Below are 18,882 nucleotides of genomic sequence, written 5' to 3' on the forward strand. Positions count from 1 at the left end.
TTGATCCACTAGGACTTGAGCTTAGTACAAGGAGATAAGAATGGATTGATTTGCATTCTTCTGCATTCTAGCTGCAAGTTGAGCCAGCACTATTTGTTGAAAAGGCAATCTTTTTTCCACTGGATGCATTCAGCTCCTTTGTCAAAAATCAAGTGACCATAGGTGTATTGGTTCATTTCTGGGTCTTCAATTCTACTCCTTTGATCTGCCTACCTATCACTGTCCCAATACAATGCAGTTTTTATTACTATTACTCTCTAGTACTGCTTGAATTCTGGGATGATGATTCTTCCAGAAGTTCTTTTACGGTTGAGAATAGATTTTGCTATCCTCTGTTTTTTGTTATTCCAGATTTTTTTGAGAATTGCTCTTTCTAACCATATGAAGAATTGAGTTGGGATTTTAATGGGGATTGCATTGAATCTGTATATTGCTTATGGCAAGATGGCCAATTTTACTGTAATAATCCTGCCAAACCACAAGCATGGTAGATCTTTCCATCTTCTGAGGTCTTCTTTGATTTCTTTTTCTCAGAGACTTGAAGTTCATGTCATTCAGATCTTTCACTTGTTTGGTTAGAGTCACACCAAGATATTTTGTATTGTTTGTGACAAGAACGGTGCCATTTCCTGAATTTCATTCTCAGCATGTTTATCCTTTGAGCATAGGACGGCTACAGATTTGTTGTGTTAATTTTATATCAAGTCACCATGCTGAAATTATTCATCAGCTGTGGAAGTTCTCTGGTGAAATTTTTTAGATCGCCTAAGTATACTACCATCTGCAAATGGTGATAATTTGACTTTTTCCTTTCAAATTTGTATCCCCCTGACCTCCATTTGTTGTCCAATTGCTCAAGCTAGAATTTCAAGTAATGTATTTAATATATATATATTTTATATATATATATATATATATATATATATATATATATATATATATATATATGTCAGCCTTGTCTAGTCCTTGATTTTAATGGGATTGTTTCAAAGTTCGTTCCATTTATTTTGATGTTGACTACCAGTTTGGTTTGCTATATATTGATTTTGCTATTTTTAGATATGGACCTTGAATTCCTGATCTTTCCAAAACTTTTAGCATGTAGGGGTGCTGAAGTTTGTCAAATGTTTTTCAGTATCTAATGAAATGTCCATGTGTTTTTTTTCTTTGAGTTTGTTTATGTAGTGGACTATTGATGGATTTCGATATATTGAAATCCTTGCATCACTAGGAAGAAGCCTATTTGATCATGGTGAATGATTGTTTTGATGTGTTCTTGGATTTGGTTGGCAAGAAATTTATTGAGTATTTTTATATCAACATTCATAACAGAAATTGGTCTGAAGTTCTCTTTCTTTTTTGGAACCTTGTGTGGTTTTGGCATCAGCATAATTGTGGCTTTATAGAATGAGTTAGGTAGTGTTCTTTCTGTTTCTTTTGTGTGTGTGTGTGTGTGTGTTATCCACAGGGTATTCATTTTTATTTCTCTTTCTCTCTCTCTCTTTTTTTAATTTGATATATTTTGGTACAGTGACAGGCAGGCAGAACAATGGAACAGGATTGAAGATCCAGAAATGAACTCACACACCTATGGCCACTTGATCCTCGACAAAGGAGCTGAAAATATTCAATGGAAAAAAGAAGGCCTTTTCAACAAATGGTGCTGGTTCAACTGGAGGTCAGCATGCAGAAGAATGTGATCCATCCTGATCTCCTTGTTCTAAGCTCAACTCCAAATGGATCAAGGACCTCCACATAAAGCCAGACACTTTGAAGCTAATAGAAAAGAAACTGGGGAAGACCCTTGAGGACATCAGTACAGGGGGAAAGTTCCTGAACAGAACACCAATAGTGTATGCTCTAAGATCAAGAATTGACAAATGGGACCTCATTGAATTACAAAGTTTCAAATGCTTTTTCTGCATCTAATGAGTTGATCATATGGGGTTTTTTTTTTTTTTGAGTTTGTTTATGTAGTGGATTGCATTGATGGATATCCTTATATTGAACCATCCCTGCATCACTGGGATGAAGCCTACTTGATCATGGTGGATGATCGTTTTGATGTTTGACAAAATTCAGCATCCTTTCATGCTAAAAGTCTTGGAAAGAACAGTAATTCAAAGCCTATACCTAAACATCGTTAAAGCAATATACAGCAAACTGGTAGCCAACATCAAACTAAATGGAGAGAAACTTGAAGCAATCCCACTAAAATCAGGCACTAGACAAGGCTGTCCTCTCTCTCCATATCTTTGCTATATAGTACTTAAAGTTCTAGCTAGAGCAATTAGACAGCATAAGGAGGTCAAAGGGATACAAATTGGAATGGAACAAGTCAAATTATCACTATTTGCAGATGACATCATAGTCTACTTAAGTAACTCAAAAACCTCCACCAGAGAACTCCTACAGCTGATAAACAAGTTCAGCAAAGTGGCTGGTTATCAAATCAACTCAAGGAAATCAGTTGCCTTCCTATACTCAAAGGATAAGCAGGCTGAGAAAGAAGTTAGGGAAATGACACCCTTCACAATAGCCACAAACAATATAAAGTATCTTGGTGTGACTCTAACCAAACAAGTGAAAGATCTATATGACAAGAACTTCAGGACTCTGAAGAAGGAAATCAAAGAAGACCTCAGAAAATGGAAAAATCTGCCATGCTTGTGGATTGGCAGGATTAATATAGTGAAAATGGCCATCTTGCCAAAAACAATCTACAGATTCAACTCAATCCCCATCAAAATCCCAACTCAGTTCTTCAGAGTTAGAAAAAGCAATTCTCAAATTCATCTGGAATAACAAAACACCTAGGATAGCTAAAACTATTCTCAACAGCAAAAGAAATTTTGGGGGAATCTGTATCCCTGACTTCAAGCAATACTACAGAGCAATAGTGTTAAAAACTGCATGGTATTGGCATTGTGACAGACAAGTGGACCAATGGAATAGAATTGAAGACCCAGAAATGAATCCACACACCTATGGTCACTTGATCTTCAACAAAGGAGCCAAAAAAATCCAGTGGGAAAAAGATAGCCTTTTCAACAAATGGTGTTGGTTCAATTGAAGGTCAGCATGCAGAAAAATGGGAATTGATCCATTCTTATCTCCATGTACTAAACTCCACTCCAAGTGGATCAAGGACCTACACATAAAATCAGACACACTGAAACTGGGGAAGACCCTTCAGGACATAGGCACAGGGAAAAAGTTCTGAACAGAACTCCAATAGCTTATGCTCTAAGATCAAGAATTGACAAATGGGACCTCATAAAATTACAAAGTTTCTGTAAGGCAAAGTACACTGTTAAAAGGACAAAACAGTAACCAACAAATCGGGAAAGGATATTCACCAATCGTACATCTGATAGAGGGCTAATATCCAATATATACAAAGAACACAAGAAGTTAGACCCCAGGGAACCAAATAATCCTATTAAAAAATGGGGTACAGATCTAAACAAAGAATTTTCACCTGAAGAAATTCAGAAGACCGAGAGGCACATTATGAAGTGCTCAACATCATTAGTCATTAGGGAAATGCAGATCAAAACAACCCTGAGATTTCACCTTACACCAGTCAGAATGGCTAAGGTCAAAAACTCAGGGGACAACAGGTATTGGCGAGGATGTGGAGAAAGAGGAACACTCCTCCACTGCTGGTGGGGCTGTAAGATGGTACAACCACTTTGGAAATCATTCTGATGGTTTCTCAGAAAACTGGACATGTCACTTCCAGAGGACCCTGCTATACCTCTCCTGGGCATATACCCAAAGGATTCCCCGGAATGCAATAAAGACATATGCTCCATTATGTTCATAGCAGCCTTATTTATAATAGCCAGAAGCTGGAAAGAACCCAGATGTCCCTCAAAGGGGGAATGGATACAGAAAATGTGGTATATTTACACAATGGAATACTACTCAGCAATTAGAAACAATAAATTCACAAAATTTTTAGGCAAATGGTTTGATCTGGAAAATATCATCCTAAGTGAGGTAACCCAATCACAAAAGAATACACATGGAATGCAATCTCTGATAAGTGGATATTAATTTGCCCAGAATCTCTGAATACCCAAGGCACAAATCGCATAACAAATGACTCCCATGAAGAAGTATGGAGAGGGTCCAGATCCTGGAAAGTATTGATCTAGGGCTGGAGAGGAATATAAGGACAGAGAAAAAGGAGGGAGGCAATTGGGGAATGGGTAGAGAGAAGAAGGTTTATGGGACATATGGGGAGGGGGAATCTGGGAAAGGGGAAATCATTTGGAATGTAAGCAAAGAATATGGAAAATAAAAATATTTAAAAAAATTACAATGTTTCTGTAAGGCAAAGAACACCATCAAAAGGACAAATCGGCAACCAACAAATTTGGAAAAGATCTTCACCAACCCTACATCAGATAGAGTGCTAATATCCAATATATACAAAGAACTCAAGAAGTTAGACCCCAGAAAACCAAATAACCCTATTAAATAATGGGGTACAGAGCTACAAAAAGAATTTTCACCTGAAGAACTTTGGATGGCTGAGAAGCATCTTAAAAATGTTCAACTTTATTAATCATAAGGGAAATGCAAATCAAAACAACCCTGAGATTTCACCTTACACCAGTCAGAGTGGCTAAGATTAAAATTTCAGGAGACAGCAGGTGTTGGTGAGGATGTGGAGAAAGAGGAACACTCCTCCACTGCTGGTGGGGTTGCAAACTGGTACAACCACTCTGGAAATCAGTCTGGGGGTTCCTCAGAAAACTGGGCATGTCACTTCTGGGGGATCCTGCTATACCACTCCTGGGCATATACCCAGAGGATTCCCCAGCATGTAATAAGGATACATGCTCCACTATGTTCATAGCAGTTCTTTCTGTTTCTAATTTGTGAAATAGTTTGAAGAGTATTGGTGTTAGAACTTCTTTGAAGGTCTGATAGAATTCTGCACTAATACCATCTGGTCCTGTGCATTTTTTTGGTTGGGAGACTGTTAATGACCGCTTTTATTTCTTTAGGGGTTATGGGACTATTTAGATGGACTATTTTATCTTTATTTAATTTTGGTATTTGGTATCTGTCTAGGAAATTTTCCATTTCCTTCAGATTTTCCAGTTGTGTTGAGTATAGGCTTTTGTAGTAGAATCAGATAATTTTTTTTTAATTTCCTTAGATTCTGTTGTTATATCTCCATTTTCATTTCTGATTTTGGTAATTTGGATACTGTGTCTATGCCCTCTGGTTAGTCTGTCTAAAAGTTTATCTTTCTTGTTGATTTTCTCAAACCAGCTCCTGGTTTTGTTGATTCTTTATATACTTCCTTTTGTTTCTATTTGGTTAATTTCGGTCCCGAGTTTGATGATTTCTTGCCTTCTACTCCTCTTGATTTTATTAGCTTCTTACTGTTCCAGAGATTTCAGGTGTGCCATTAAGCTGCTAGTGTATGCTATTTCTACCTTCGTTTTAGAGGCACTCAGAGCTATGAGTTTTCCTCTTAGCACTGCTTTCATTGTGTCCCATAAATCTGGGAATGTTGTGCCTTCATTTTCATTAAATCCTAAAAAGTTTTCATTCCTTTCTTTATTTCTTCTTTGACCAAGGTATCATTGAGTAGAGCATGGTTCAGCTTCCATGTGTATGTGGGCATTCTTTTTTTTGCTGATATTGACGGCCTCCTTTACTCCAGAGTGATATATGATAGGAGGCATTGGAATGGATTGATCTTCTTATATCTGCTGAGATCTGTTTTGTGAGCAATTATATGGCCAATTTTGGAGAAGGTACCATGAGGTGCTTAGAAGAAGGTATATTCTTTTAATTTAGGATGAAATGTTCTATATCTACTAAATCCATTTGGTCCAAAATGTCTGTTCGTTTTACTGTGTCTCTGTTTAATTTGTGTTTCCCTGATCTGTCTATTGAGGAAAGCAGGGTGTTGAAGTCCCTCACAATTATTGTGTGGGCTGCAATGTGTGCTTTATGCTTTAGTAAAGTTGCCTTTACGAATGAGGGTACCCTTGTGTTTGGAGCACAGATTTTCAGTATTGAGACTTCTCCCTAATAGTTTTTTCCTTTGATGTGTATAAATTATCCTTCTGTGTCTTTTTTGATGACTTTTGCTTGAGCATCTATTTTATTGGATATTAGAATAACTATTCCAACTTTTTTCCTTTGACCATTTGCTTGGAAACCTGTTTTCCAGCCTTTTACTCTGAGTCAGTGCTTGTCCTTGACACTGATAAGTGTTTTCTGTATGCAGCAAAATAGTGGGTCTTGCTTACATATCCAGTCTGTTATTCTGTGTATTTTTATTGGGGAATTGAGTCCATTGATGTTAAGAGATATTAAGGAATAGTGATTGTTGTTTCTTGCTGTTTTGATGTAATTTTTATGTTTGTGTGGTTATCTTCTTTGGGGTTTGTTGAAAGAAGATTAATTTCCTGCTTTGTCTACTGTATAGTTTTCCTCTTTTTGTTGATGTTTTCCATCCATTATCCTTTGAAAGGCTAGATTTGTGGAAAGATACTGTGTAAATTTGTTTTTGTCATGAAATATCTTGGTTTCTCCGTCTATGGTAATTGAGAGATTTGCTGGATATAGCAGTCTGGGTTGGCATTTGTGTTCCTTTAGGGTCTGTATGACATCTGCCCAGGCTCTTCTGGCTTTCCTAGTCTCTGATGATAATTACACTGTAATTCTGATGGGTCTACCTTTATATGCTACTTGTCCTGTTCCCCTTACTGCTTTTAATATTCTTTTTTTATGTTTATTACGTTTGGTGTTTTAATTATTATGTGACAGGAGGAACTTCTTTTCTGGTCAAATCTATTTGGAGTTCTGTAGGCTTCTTGTATGTTTATGGGCATCTCTTTCTTTAGGTTGCAGAAGTATTCTATAATTTTGTTGAAGACATTTACTGGACCTTTAAGTTGGAAATATTTACTCTCTTCTATGCCTATAATCCTTAGGTTTGATCTTCTCATTTTATCCTGGATTTCCTGGATGTTTTGGGTCAGGAGCTTTTTGCACTTTTTATTTTCTTTGACTGTTGTATCAATGCTTTCTATGGTACCTTCTGCATCTGAGATTCTTTTTTCTATCTCTTGTATTCTGTTGTTGATGCTTGCATACATGACTCCTGACTTTTTTCCTAGGTTTTCTATGTCCTGAGTTGTCTCCCTTTGTGATTTCATTATGATTTCTACATCCTTCTTTAGATCCTGGATGGCTTTGTTCAATTCCTTTACCTGTTTTGTTGTGTTTTTCTTCGGTTCTTCAAGGGCTTCTCCCTGTTTACTTGTGTTCTCCTGTGTTTCTTTAAGGGAGTTATTTATGTCCTTCTTGAAGCCCTCCCTGAATCCCTCCATCAGCATCCTGACCTGTGATTTTAAATCCAAATCTTGCTTTCCTGGTGTGTGTGTGGGGTATCCAGGACTTGTTGTTGTGGGAGAATTGGGTTTGGATGTTGCCTTATCACCTTGATTTCTGTTACCAACCTTCCTACATTTGCCTTTTACAATCTGGTTATCTCTATTGTTTGTTGGTCCTGCTGTCACTGGCTAGTGCTTGCCTCTTCTGTTTACCTGCAAGCCTATCTTAGCAACCCTGAGTGACCTGCTTTCTCTTGGCACAGATTGCTGTGGTGCTGTGGAGTTCCTGGGTGCTGGTATTGTTCTGGCGGGGAGTGTCCCAAGTAATCCCTGCCTACAAGTCTGCCCTCCCCACAGTCAAATGAGCAAAGATGGTGGTGGCCTCACGTATGAACACAGGACTCCTTCTAACCATGGGACTCCCTGCAGATCAGATGTTCCCTTCCATGATAGGTGCCCAGACAGCCGTGGGTCTGCCCAGCTCCTGGTTTCAGGTGGAGTTCTGGTGGGTTGTGTCCTGAGCGATCTTTCACTCTGGTATTTCCTGCATACCTGGCTGACCTGGCTGCTTGGCACAGAAGCAAAGATGGTGGCGCCCAGAATGACTGTTTTCAAGTAATCAGTGAAAAAGGGCAGATTCAAGTAATACCTGAAGGTGGACCTGGAGTCTTCAAACACACTTACAAACTTTAAATATATATAAAGTTCATCTGAGATTTAAAAGTCCCAGAAGATACTATTCATTTCTATTTTTTAATACTACTTCGTTATATACACATATACATACATATACACATACAGACACACACACATATCTAGGCATCCACATACATATAAGTAAGTATACATATACATATTGTGTGTATGTAAACACAAACACACACACACACACACACACACATATAATGGAAATATATAATTGTTCTGAAGCACAATCATTCAGGTCTTGTTCTTAGTTGTTAAAGACTCTGTCTACTTTAATTAGAAATTATATAAACAAATGATCAATTTTTCAAATTTTATTTATAATTTAAAATAAAATCCTATGTATGTGGTTTATGAGTAACAATGCTAAACTATAGATATCCATTGTCTACTAATTAAATTGAATAAGGTGAAATATCCACCATCTGACATAATTGTTACTTCTTTGTAGCCTGAAATGTAAAATTTAATATTTTATAAATTAAAAAAATCATTAACTGGAGTCACTATGTGGTGTTCTGTACTCAAATATACTTTTACTAATTGAAACCATATACAGGATCTGCCTTCTTTCTGTATTCTACAGGTTTCCTATACTTGTGGCAAATCTGATTCTATTACAAAATGAGAAAGCACCTATCATTTGTCATTGTAAAACTCGACATGTCTATGTGTGTCATTTTTATTGAATAAAAAAAAAAAACAACTGGAGATATGCTTCCTTGTTCCATATATTCAGAAGAGAATTTAAGATACATGAGTGCAGCTGATCCAAAGATAATGATAAATCGCCATGATATGAGAACTACAGGTGCTGAGGTCTTGTGATCTTCCTTGTGTGGATTTGATATTTTGATTGTTGGCAATGAAGAAAACATAGGAAAGAAGCACGGTAAAGCTGGGGACTGTGCTGTTAATACCTACAACTATGAAAACCATGACCTCATTGACATAGGCTCAGGTGTAGGAAAGTTGTAGGAGAGGGAGAATGTCACATGGGTAATGGTTGATGAGGCTGGTATTGCAGAAGGTCAGTCAAAGTTTGCAGCCTATATGGGCAGAAGATCCAGCAACCCCCAGCCCCATAAGCTGCAAAAGATATCACAGAACAGACCTGTTCAGTGGATTACAAATTGCCACATAGTGATCATAGGCCCTGGAGTTCAACATGTGGCATTCACAGATGACAAAAAGGGACAGAGAAGCAGATGAGTCATGCACCCCTCATAGGAGATGGAATTCTTCACAGAGAGAAAGTTCATCAGCTATTTATGGCTGAAGAGAGAAAAATAACAGAGATTAATTAAGGAGATGTTGAAGAGGAAATAGTACATGGGGGACTGCAGATGAGGATTGAAACCAATCAGGTGATTAAGTCAAAGTTTCCTACCACTGTGACTATGTAGATTGTTAGAAACAGATAAATGAGGGGCATCTGGAACTCTGGAAAATCTATCAAACCAGCACAGAGAAATTCTGTCACAGAGGAGACATTTCCAGGCAGCACGCTTACATTGATAATCCAGAAGTAAGGAAAACTTTATTAATGAATGGACCAGCTCTGTACCAAGATGTTAACATCAGCTGAATTTAGCACAGTGGACTAAATATATGCTTTACTATCTGATTATCACACTCTCCCATTAGTGAAAATATGAGTCAACCCATGCTTATCTTAATAACCTAGATACGCCAATAGAATTCTTTATCCTTGCCTCAACCTATTAAGGTAATTTGCCTGACTTGTACTCTTATCTATGTATAATCTTAATTGGTTGGAGGTGGTTTGCAAAATACAATTTTGATCTGGTTGTTTATCTCCCATTCATTTGTTCCATTAGATATTATACTGTGATGGACATAAATAGTGTTTTCTGCTGGCATCAAACAGATTCATTCCTCACAGTTTGTGAGATTTCCATAGCACTTACAACTAGACTCTATGAAGCTAATGACTGATATCAGGTATAAAGGACATCCATAGTAGCTCAAGATTGATCATTTTAATAATATAATATCATTTATGTTTTCAGTGTTTCTTCACATTTTCTTCTATTCCGTTCTAGTTTCACACAGGGATGAAGAGAGAATTTTCTTTAAAAGGTTTATGAAAGTATGAAAGAAAAAATGGTAACTAATATGGGTTTAGTTTTCCTTAACAATGCTCATTTTAAGGCCCAAACTCTATTCTTACTATATATAAAATCTTTCTGAGCCGGGCATGGTGGCATATGCCTATAATCCAAGCATTTGGGAGGCAGAGGCAGGCAGATTTCTGAGTTCGAGGCCAGCCTGGTCTACAGAGTAAGTTCCAGGACAGCCAGGGCTACACAGAGAAATCCTGTCTCAGAAAGAAAGAGAGAAAGAAAGAAGGAAAGAAAGAGAGAAAGAAAGAAAGAAAGGAAGAAAGAAAGAAAGAAAGAAAGAAAGAAAGAAAGAAAGAAAGAAAGAAAGAAAGAAAGAAAATAAAATCTTTCTGTACATGGTATTTTAGTGTATTGTGTAAATAAATAGCCTCTGTTTGTTATGGTAGCTTCTTATTTCCTGTGTCCCCTGAACCTATTATGCTTGCCCAACACTTAGAGTAAAGCCGAAGTAAAAACAATGAAGATGAAAAACATACAGGCAAAAGCAGTGTCTGAGTTCTGTAGTACTGATTCATTGTTTGATGTTTTAATTTGCTGTTCAATGTAGTAAGTACTTTCATTTTTACACACAAAGGTAATTGGTGACATGCGTAGGGAATCAATGAAGTCACATCTTCTCATTTTGATCTGCTCTTTCCATATACCTTATTTACACTATCCACATTTTAAAGGTGGGCAGAGGTTATCACAAAATCCTTTGGTAAAAGGAGGATTCACTATGGTTGAGACTAACACTTCTAGTTAACCATTTCCCCCAAAACTTAGGTAGCTAAGAATCAATGGGATTTACAACATCAGGGTATGGAACTTGAAGATGTAACCTCCTATATTAGGCAGGAACCCCAGTGTAGCAGTAGAGGCATTAACATGGAACCCTCCACAATGATCAAGTACAAAGGAAAAAAAAAGGTCTATGTTTAAATCACATGCTGTCATAGTACACATATTTTCACCAGGATTTGTGTAATCCACTGATTATAGACTATCAGAGATGTAAATACAATTAGCACCATAAAAATTTTCACTAATTCAGGAGATTATCCTCTGGGGCAATGCATTCAAGGGTATTTCCCATTTTTTCTTCTAAGAGATTTAGTGTATCCAGTTTTATGTAGAGGTCCTGAAATACTTGGACTTGAATTTTGTGCAGAGTAATAAATGTGAATCTATTTTAATTCTTCCACATGTAGACATCCAATTAGACCACCACCATTTGTTAAAGATACTTTCTTTTTGAGCACAGAGCATAGGTTCCAGTCCTGAGGCCTCTGGATGGAGCCCTAAGATCGCCGCTTCGTGATCCAGAACAGATTGGGCTGCAACTCTACATCTCCAGGTCCTGCAAGACACAAGAGGGGCATCCGGGAGTGTACAGAGCCATATTGGGGCAGGCTTGCACTTGGTCAGAGTTTGACTTTGGTCAAGGTTAACTTCTCCCAGATAGCCAGGATCCTGTTCCACCTAGGGCCGAGTGCTTGAAGTAAAGGTTAAGTTCATTGTTCCTCCAGGTCTAGGAATTCCTGAATTAAGCAGGTGACCCACCCAGCTGCCGGAGCAGTCAAGACGAGGACCTCCAAGAGAAGCTAGACAACTTCCACCGGAACTCAGCCTAGAGTCTGGGGGGAAGGGTTTGCCCAAACTGTTAAAAGGTCTGGCGCCATTAAAGTTTCTGGCTTTGATCAGTGAATATTGTCTTAGCCACACTTCTTTTCGCCCCCTTCCCTATTTATTCCTCAGCTTCTGTTCCAGAAACCCACTTCGTAATAGCTGCAGGCAGCTATGGAACCCTACATATTGGCGCCAGAACGTGGGACAACCTGGTACGGGAGAATTTCCTGAGGTAACCCTATCAAGCGAAGCTTCGCAGAAAAGGTGATAAGGAATGGTATCTGCACGGTAAGCAACATAGAGGTCAAAACTAGCGCTAGTGGAAAATTGTTTCTATCGTTGTGAGTGCAGAGGGATACGGGTTTTTCAAGCAAACTGTGTTGACCTGGCACAGTGGCCGCTTGGGTTGAAAAGATAGGGAAATATGGGGAAGGAATTTGGTAGGCATTTGCCCAAAGCTCGTAAGAGCTGATTTCGGCGAAAAAGAAAGGGGTTTTAAAAATAGGCATATGTCCACACCCTCTAAGAGCTGTTTAAAGAGGAAAATGGATACAATTGCTTAACAAGCGCGCTTATCTTTCTGTGTATCTTTCCGTGTTTGTCCCGGTGCACCGACTGTTTGTCTATGTGTATGTTTATGTCCTCTCTGTTTTTGTGTGAATGACTGTTTCTTGTTAAAAAGAAAAATTGGTAAGGATTTCATCTGCTGGTAACCTCTTGAGCCAGCCACAGTTTGTGTGGGGATTGATTTAAAGCCGCGCCACAGCAGCACAGCTCACTCACTCAAGAGGCAAGCATGGCTGGGGTAAAAGCCGCTTTTAAAAGCCCAGAAGCCTCAAGATTTGGGAAAACCTTGGTTTGGCTTGTGAAATTCATGTAGTCGCTTTATACTTGTTTCTAATTGGTTTTAATGGTATACGGCTTTACATTTCTTGACTAAAGAGTTATAAATTAATTGGTTATTATGTAAAAGGTATAGTGTTATTAAGAAAAGGTTAGTTTAAAACTGGTGATTCAGTGTTGGAGCCATCCTAACGCAACTCATGCTTTGTTCTTGTTTATAATTGTATTTAAAGGTATATTTTGCATGTCTTGACTATAGAGTATTGGCTTAAGTCACTGGACATGATTTAAAAGGTATAATGTTATTAACAAAAGTTAGGTTAAAGCTGGTAGTTTAGGGTAGTCGCCATTTTTAAACAACACGTGACATGACGGTTAAAGCTGGTAGTTTAGGGTAGTCGCCATTTTTAAACAACACATGGCATGACGGTTAAAGCTGGTAGTTTAGGGTAGTCGCCATTTTTAAACAACACGTGGCATGACACAATCCAGGAAATACAGGCCTTTAAGATGCTCCTAAATTGGCATGGTGTTTCATGTGAATCTTGGCCTAGAGATTGGACTTAATGAAGATTAAGATTTAAAATAATGTCTCTTTAATAAGTTACACTGTCATACACTTGAACATAAGAACTGGCAGACAAACCTTGTGCTGTAAATATGTGTTTGCCATTGATTTTAAAGAAAATAGATTGCTTAAAATTGGGATTTGCTTCCAAAATTACAATTGTGCTCTAATATTACAAGAAAACATTGAGTTACAATAAAAATCAATGTGTCATTGGCTACAGTTTTCAGTTTGCAGGCTCATAATTCTTAACATTTTGTAATTAAGATAATTTTGAGAGTGATACAGCTATGGGTTTTAGAGGCCCATTGCCACTTTTCCACAAGTTTATAGGCTACAATGGTAGGAACAAAATTTAACCCTCCAAGATTAAAAAGGAGATCTCAGTGGAAATGTATTTGATATCAAGTAGGTTCCTTTCACCATGGAATTACAGGTTTCTTTTGTTTAATCCTGAAAACGTCCTTGCAGGTTTGGGTCTGGTCTTAGATAAAAGGCTCAGATCTAGTCCTTGCCAAGGACTAAAGGTGGATCCTAGGGCAGATAAAAAAAATGTTTTGTTTCTGTTTCAATACTAGAAGTTAAGATCTTAAAAAATTCAGTGTATAATGTTCATAAAATGTTTGTTACAGGCCCTTGCTCCTATGGACTTTTAGAATTTTTAGGTAAATGGCTTTCAAAAGTTGTTAGGATATATTAATTGGCTTTATCTTATATTTACCTCATTTTAAGCTTGCCACAGAAGGTCTTAAACCTGTTTTCAAGGTAGGAAACGTTTGTTCCTTGCTTCAAGCAGCAATCAAATTTATTATTAATGGTTGGTCTATTACATGGCAAGCATTTTTAGGCAAAATTAATAATTGTTATCCAAAAGATAATTTATACTATCAGATCACATGTTTATTCCTTTGTTTCTCCCTGCTTCAACACAGATACCTGAATTGGGTGCTATAGCCGCTATTTTTAAGATGTTAAAAGTCAAGCTTTTAATAATAGTAGATATATATATAGCTCATGGTTTATAATTGCTTAAAATTGGTCCATTTTTAATACTGCTAATTCTTAATTTTTACAGTTTATACAAATGTGATTCAAATTTCTAAGAACAAAGGATATGTTCTCTAAATGACTGTCCTTTAGGTATTTGAAATAATTTTATATTTTGTGCACATCAAATTATAAAGATTTGTTCTTGATGTCCTCAATTTCTACCTTTACCACGTAATGGTGTTAATCCTAGAGGACTTAGTTATTACAGATAAATGATACTCATATTTCTAATTTAGAAGATTAAAAAATATGTGCATGTGACTAATGATTCATTTTTAGGCTGTCTAGTTGCAACTGCTCTAACAGAAAAAGCAACTAAAAATGCTATGTTTATTTTATATAATTACATAGTTATTGCCTATGTTATGGGTTATACTTTGTGTTCCAACTTAAATTAATAAAACAATATCTTCTTGGAAGAGAGAAGAGAGGGGAAATCGTGTCCCTGTGCATATCATTTATATTATGCTTGCATGTTTTTAAGAAAATTTTAAAATTTGGATGCCAAGAAACTCCTTGCTAAATGTATATGACATCTTGTAATTAGGCATATTGATGTCTAGGTGAAATGAAGGAATTCACTTATTGACGTATGCCATGATCCTGATTTAATATTGGGCGAGAAGGCATGTCCTCTATGTTTTTTCCACAGAATGCTGCAGAAGATATGCTGACTGTGCTTGCTGAATGCCCAGACCATGGTAACATAAGAGCTATATTGGGTATATGTTCTTGACTTACCTCAATTGTCAAATGTCCCAGGTTAGATAAATTGCCTAGCTTCAAGCTTTTAGACTTTGTGGGACAGAACATGGAGACTGTTAAGCTAGCTTAGGAAAAATTAATCTAAAGAAGAGTTAAAATGACTCTTCTCCTTACTGTGTTCATCTGACTCAACCATAGACTGGTCTAGAAATAATTCCAATATTGAAGATTCCAATTTTGAAGATGGCTAACAATCTTCAGCCAGCTGTGTTAATTTAACATATAGTCTCCACTTTTCCTGAGAAGTAACAACATATCTCTTTATACACAAGGCTACCTCTCCCACCTCAGAGGCCAAGCTTTGGGTCCTTAAAGTTGTTAATTTGCAACTGAATTGGATACTTTAGGGACAAGTTAATCCTATTCCACCTTTAACTCTTGACCTTGTTTGTTAAGCAGACTGGCTGTCTCCACCCAGGCTCACCTGGATGGAGAGATTGCATGTCTGTTAAAGACACTTGCAGACCCCCCTGGCTTCAAAACTTACACAAGTAGATCTCCAAAGAGGGAGCCACATAGAACTCAGATCTATGTGTGTTTGTTTAAGAACAAACATGGGTACCAGTGAGACGTTCGAGGCAAAGCACCGCATGGGGAAGTGAATTTCTGTTTCTGAGTCCCCAGGAAGTACACCAATTTGCATAGGGTTTAATGTCGAGAGGCTGTCCTTAAAATAATAAGGGAGCCTATTACCCTTTATTCAATTGTATATCCCATTGAGACAAATATAAAAAAACAGAAGACTGCCACTTTTGCCTTTGCAATTGTGATTTTTTTCTCACTGCAGTCTTCTATAACTTTTCCAGAGTTCATGGTCCCTAATATCTCCCCACCCTCCATTTTTCCTAGGAGGGGAAATGGCTGCCAAAGGAAACTTCTCACCGATAACTAGAGCTTCTGGAAACAGGTACTGTTTGTTATTATTTAATAATGACTCAATTTGGGCACTCTGGGTGGATGGCCTACATGTTTTCTTGTGATGCATACCACAGTCTCCAGCATGAAAAATCCTAGGAGCCTGAGGAACTAAGACTTTCCAGATTTTAGGAAGACAAGCTAGAGTCAAATACTTAAGAGTCCAGTCCCAGTTATAATCGTCGTAAGTACAGAAAGTGTCCGTGCACTCGATCAGCTTCTGATGTGCATCTCGGGTCAAGGCTAGCCCCATATTGTGCTCTGTCGATTTCCAAGTTTTCACATCTACTTTGTCAGCAATGCCATAGAAACTCCGAATGGTGGTGTAGGTCCCTAGAGAGAGGACGTCACACCCAGGACACTCCTGCTGCTTTAATTTCCACATCTTTTTGAAGACATGGTAAAAGTCTGGGGCTATGTAGTGGTCCTCTTCCAGAAAAAGTATAAGGCCAGCGTAATCCTGAAGAACTTTGACTCTTTCCCATACAAAATGTAGCTTCCACCACCAATGATGTTTGGTTTGTGAGAATTTGGCCTCTCTGTAATGGCCAAAGGAGTCCGGGTATTTGGCATTGATGCACCCCAATTTCAGAGCTGCATTCTTCTTTAGGTCTCTGGGGCAATCTCTGGGGTCACTACCCAGAAACTCATTCGGGTACAGCTGTATGCTGAATGGAAAGAACACTTGCAGAACCGGGCAGAAATCCACCCTAGAGATAAGATTGTTGATCTCTGCGGACCAGAAGTCATGGCTAAAGATGACTAGGACTTCATGAATACCCTGGGCTTTGCGAAGCGAGTCTATCAGCAGCCAGAGGTATTCCGGCCTGTTATGCACCTGGACTACCAGCACCAGCTCTCCGGGGCTCCAGGTACCGACATTATCGACATTCCTCAGCATCTGATCAAAGTTCAACTGGTACACCAGGGACCGGTACCGCAGTGTTAGGTTGTCCACCTCGGGCCACGGGACCGCGGGAACCAGAGGAGCGGCCGATTCGTTAGAAACCCTGCGGATGTCTACGGACACGGCCATGGAGACATGGCCCGCACCCCGTAGGGGCTCCACATCCAGCAGCGGCGGGGCAAGGGCGTCGCTCTTTCTTTGTCGCCCATTGCTACTCCAGAGGACAAAGCCGCAGGCGGCCACCACGAGCGTCAGGATTAGCACCTTCCATTTGTAGATACGGAACCTCATGGTCTCCAGGGCCAGGAGAGCGGGCATGGAAAGGAGCTGGCGGCCTCTGCATGGAAGGAGCAGGCGGGCGGCGCCGTCGCCTTGGCCTGCAGCCCTAGGAACTAGCTCCCGCTAACTCATCCTGGGACCCCGGCGTCCTGGGGCCCGAAGGCTCTCAACTGCCTCGCGCCGCCCAGGCTCCGCACATACAGGAGGAGTCAGTGTGCTCTCATGAGTCCAGCAGGCCCCTGCGGGAACCTTCAGGTGTCTGCTTCAGGATCTGAACAGCCTGGGCCACAACACCCTGTCCCCAGGCAGTGCAGGAGGTCAGCTGTGCACCAGAGGACACCTGGGAAGAGGCAGCTTGCACTGGTGAGTCCAGTATTGACAAGACCAACTAACACCAGTGAGAACTAGATGGCAAAAGGCAAACGCAGGAATGGCACTAACAGAAATCAAGGCAATATGGCAGCATCTGAACCCAATTCTCCTTTATCAGCATGTCCTGGATACCCCATCACACCATTAAAACAAGATTTGGATTTAAAATCACTGGTCATGATGCTGGTACAGGAACACATGAAGGACATACTTAAAGAAATTCAGGAGAAAGTGGATCAAAAGTTAGAAGCCCTTACAAGGGAAACACAAAAAACATTGAAAGAAATCCAGGAGAATACAAAAGCCAATAAGCAGGAAATGGAAAAGTCACTTAAAGAAATACAGGAGAACTTTGGTCAACAGGTTGAGGTCATGAAAGAGCAAACACAAAAAAGCTCTTAAAGAATTACAGGAAAGCACAAACAAGCAAGTGAAGGAGCTAAGCAAAACCATCCAGGATCTAAAATCAGAAGTAGAAACAACTAAGAAAACTCAAAGGGAGACAACTTTGGAGATAGAAAGCCTTGGGAAGAAATCAGGGGACAGAGATGCAAATATCAACAACAGAATACAAGAGATAGAAGAAAGAATCTAAGATGCTGAAGATACCATAGAAACCATGGACTCAACTGTTCAAGAAAATGCAGAATGCAAAAAGCTTGTAACCCAAAATATCCAGGAAATCCAGGACACAATGAGAAGACCAAACCTAAGGATTATAGGCATAGATGAGAGTGAAGATTTACAACTTGAAGGGCCAGCAAATATCTTCAATAAAATTATGGAAGAAAACTTCCCTAACCTAAAGAGAGAGATGCCCATGAATATACAAGAAGCCCACAGAACTCCAAACAGACTGGACCAGAACAGAAATACCTCCTGTCACATAATAATCAAAACACCAAATGTACTAAACAAAGAAAGAATATTAAAGGCAGTAAGGGGAAAAGGCCAAGTAACATATAAAGGAAGACCTATCAGAATCACAGCAGACTTTTCACCTGAGACCATGAAGGCTGGAAGGTCCTGGGCAGATCTCATGCAGACCCTAAGAGAACACAAATGCCAGCCAAAACTACTATACCCAGCAAAACTCTCAATCACCATAGATGGCGAAACTAAGATATTCCATGACAAAACCAAGTTTACCCAATATCTATCCACAAACCCAGCCCTACAAAGGATAATAGGAGGAAAACACCAATACAAGGAGGGAAACTTCACCCTGGAAAAAACAAGATAGTAACCTTCTCTCATCAAACCCAAAAGGAATTAACCAATCAAATTTAAAAAATAACCTCAAAAATGAGAGGAAGTAACAATGACTATTCCTTAATATCTCTTAACATC

The 18,882-nt window shown here is 38.8% G+C and overlaps 1 protein-coding gene across 1 annotated transcript; it reads right to left on the reverse strand.

Annotated features, from left to right (window-relative positions):
* Positions 1–15,837: 15,837 nt before the first annotated feature.
* LOC127690029 (alpha-1,6-mannosyl-glycoprotein 2-beta-N-acetylglucosaminyltransferase-like) lies at positions 15,838–17,172 on the reverse strand. Its single transcript, XM_052189596.1, has one exon. It carries the CDS (start codon positions 17,170–17,172, stop codon positions 15,838–15,840), a length of 1,335 nt encoding a protein of 444 aa, XP_052045556.1.
* Positions 17,173–18,882: the final 1,710 nt, after the last annotated feature.

The sequence above is a fragment of the Apodemus sylvaticus genome, chromosome 7 (assembly GCF_947179515.1).
Source record: "Apodemus sylvaticus chromosome 7, mApoSyl1.1, whole genome shotgun sequence".
Taxonomy (NCBI): Eukaryota; Metazoa; Chordata; class Mammalia; order Rodentia; family Muridae; genus Apodemus; species Apodemus sylvaticus.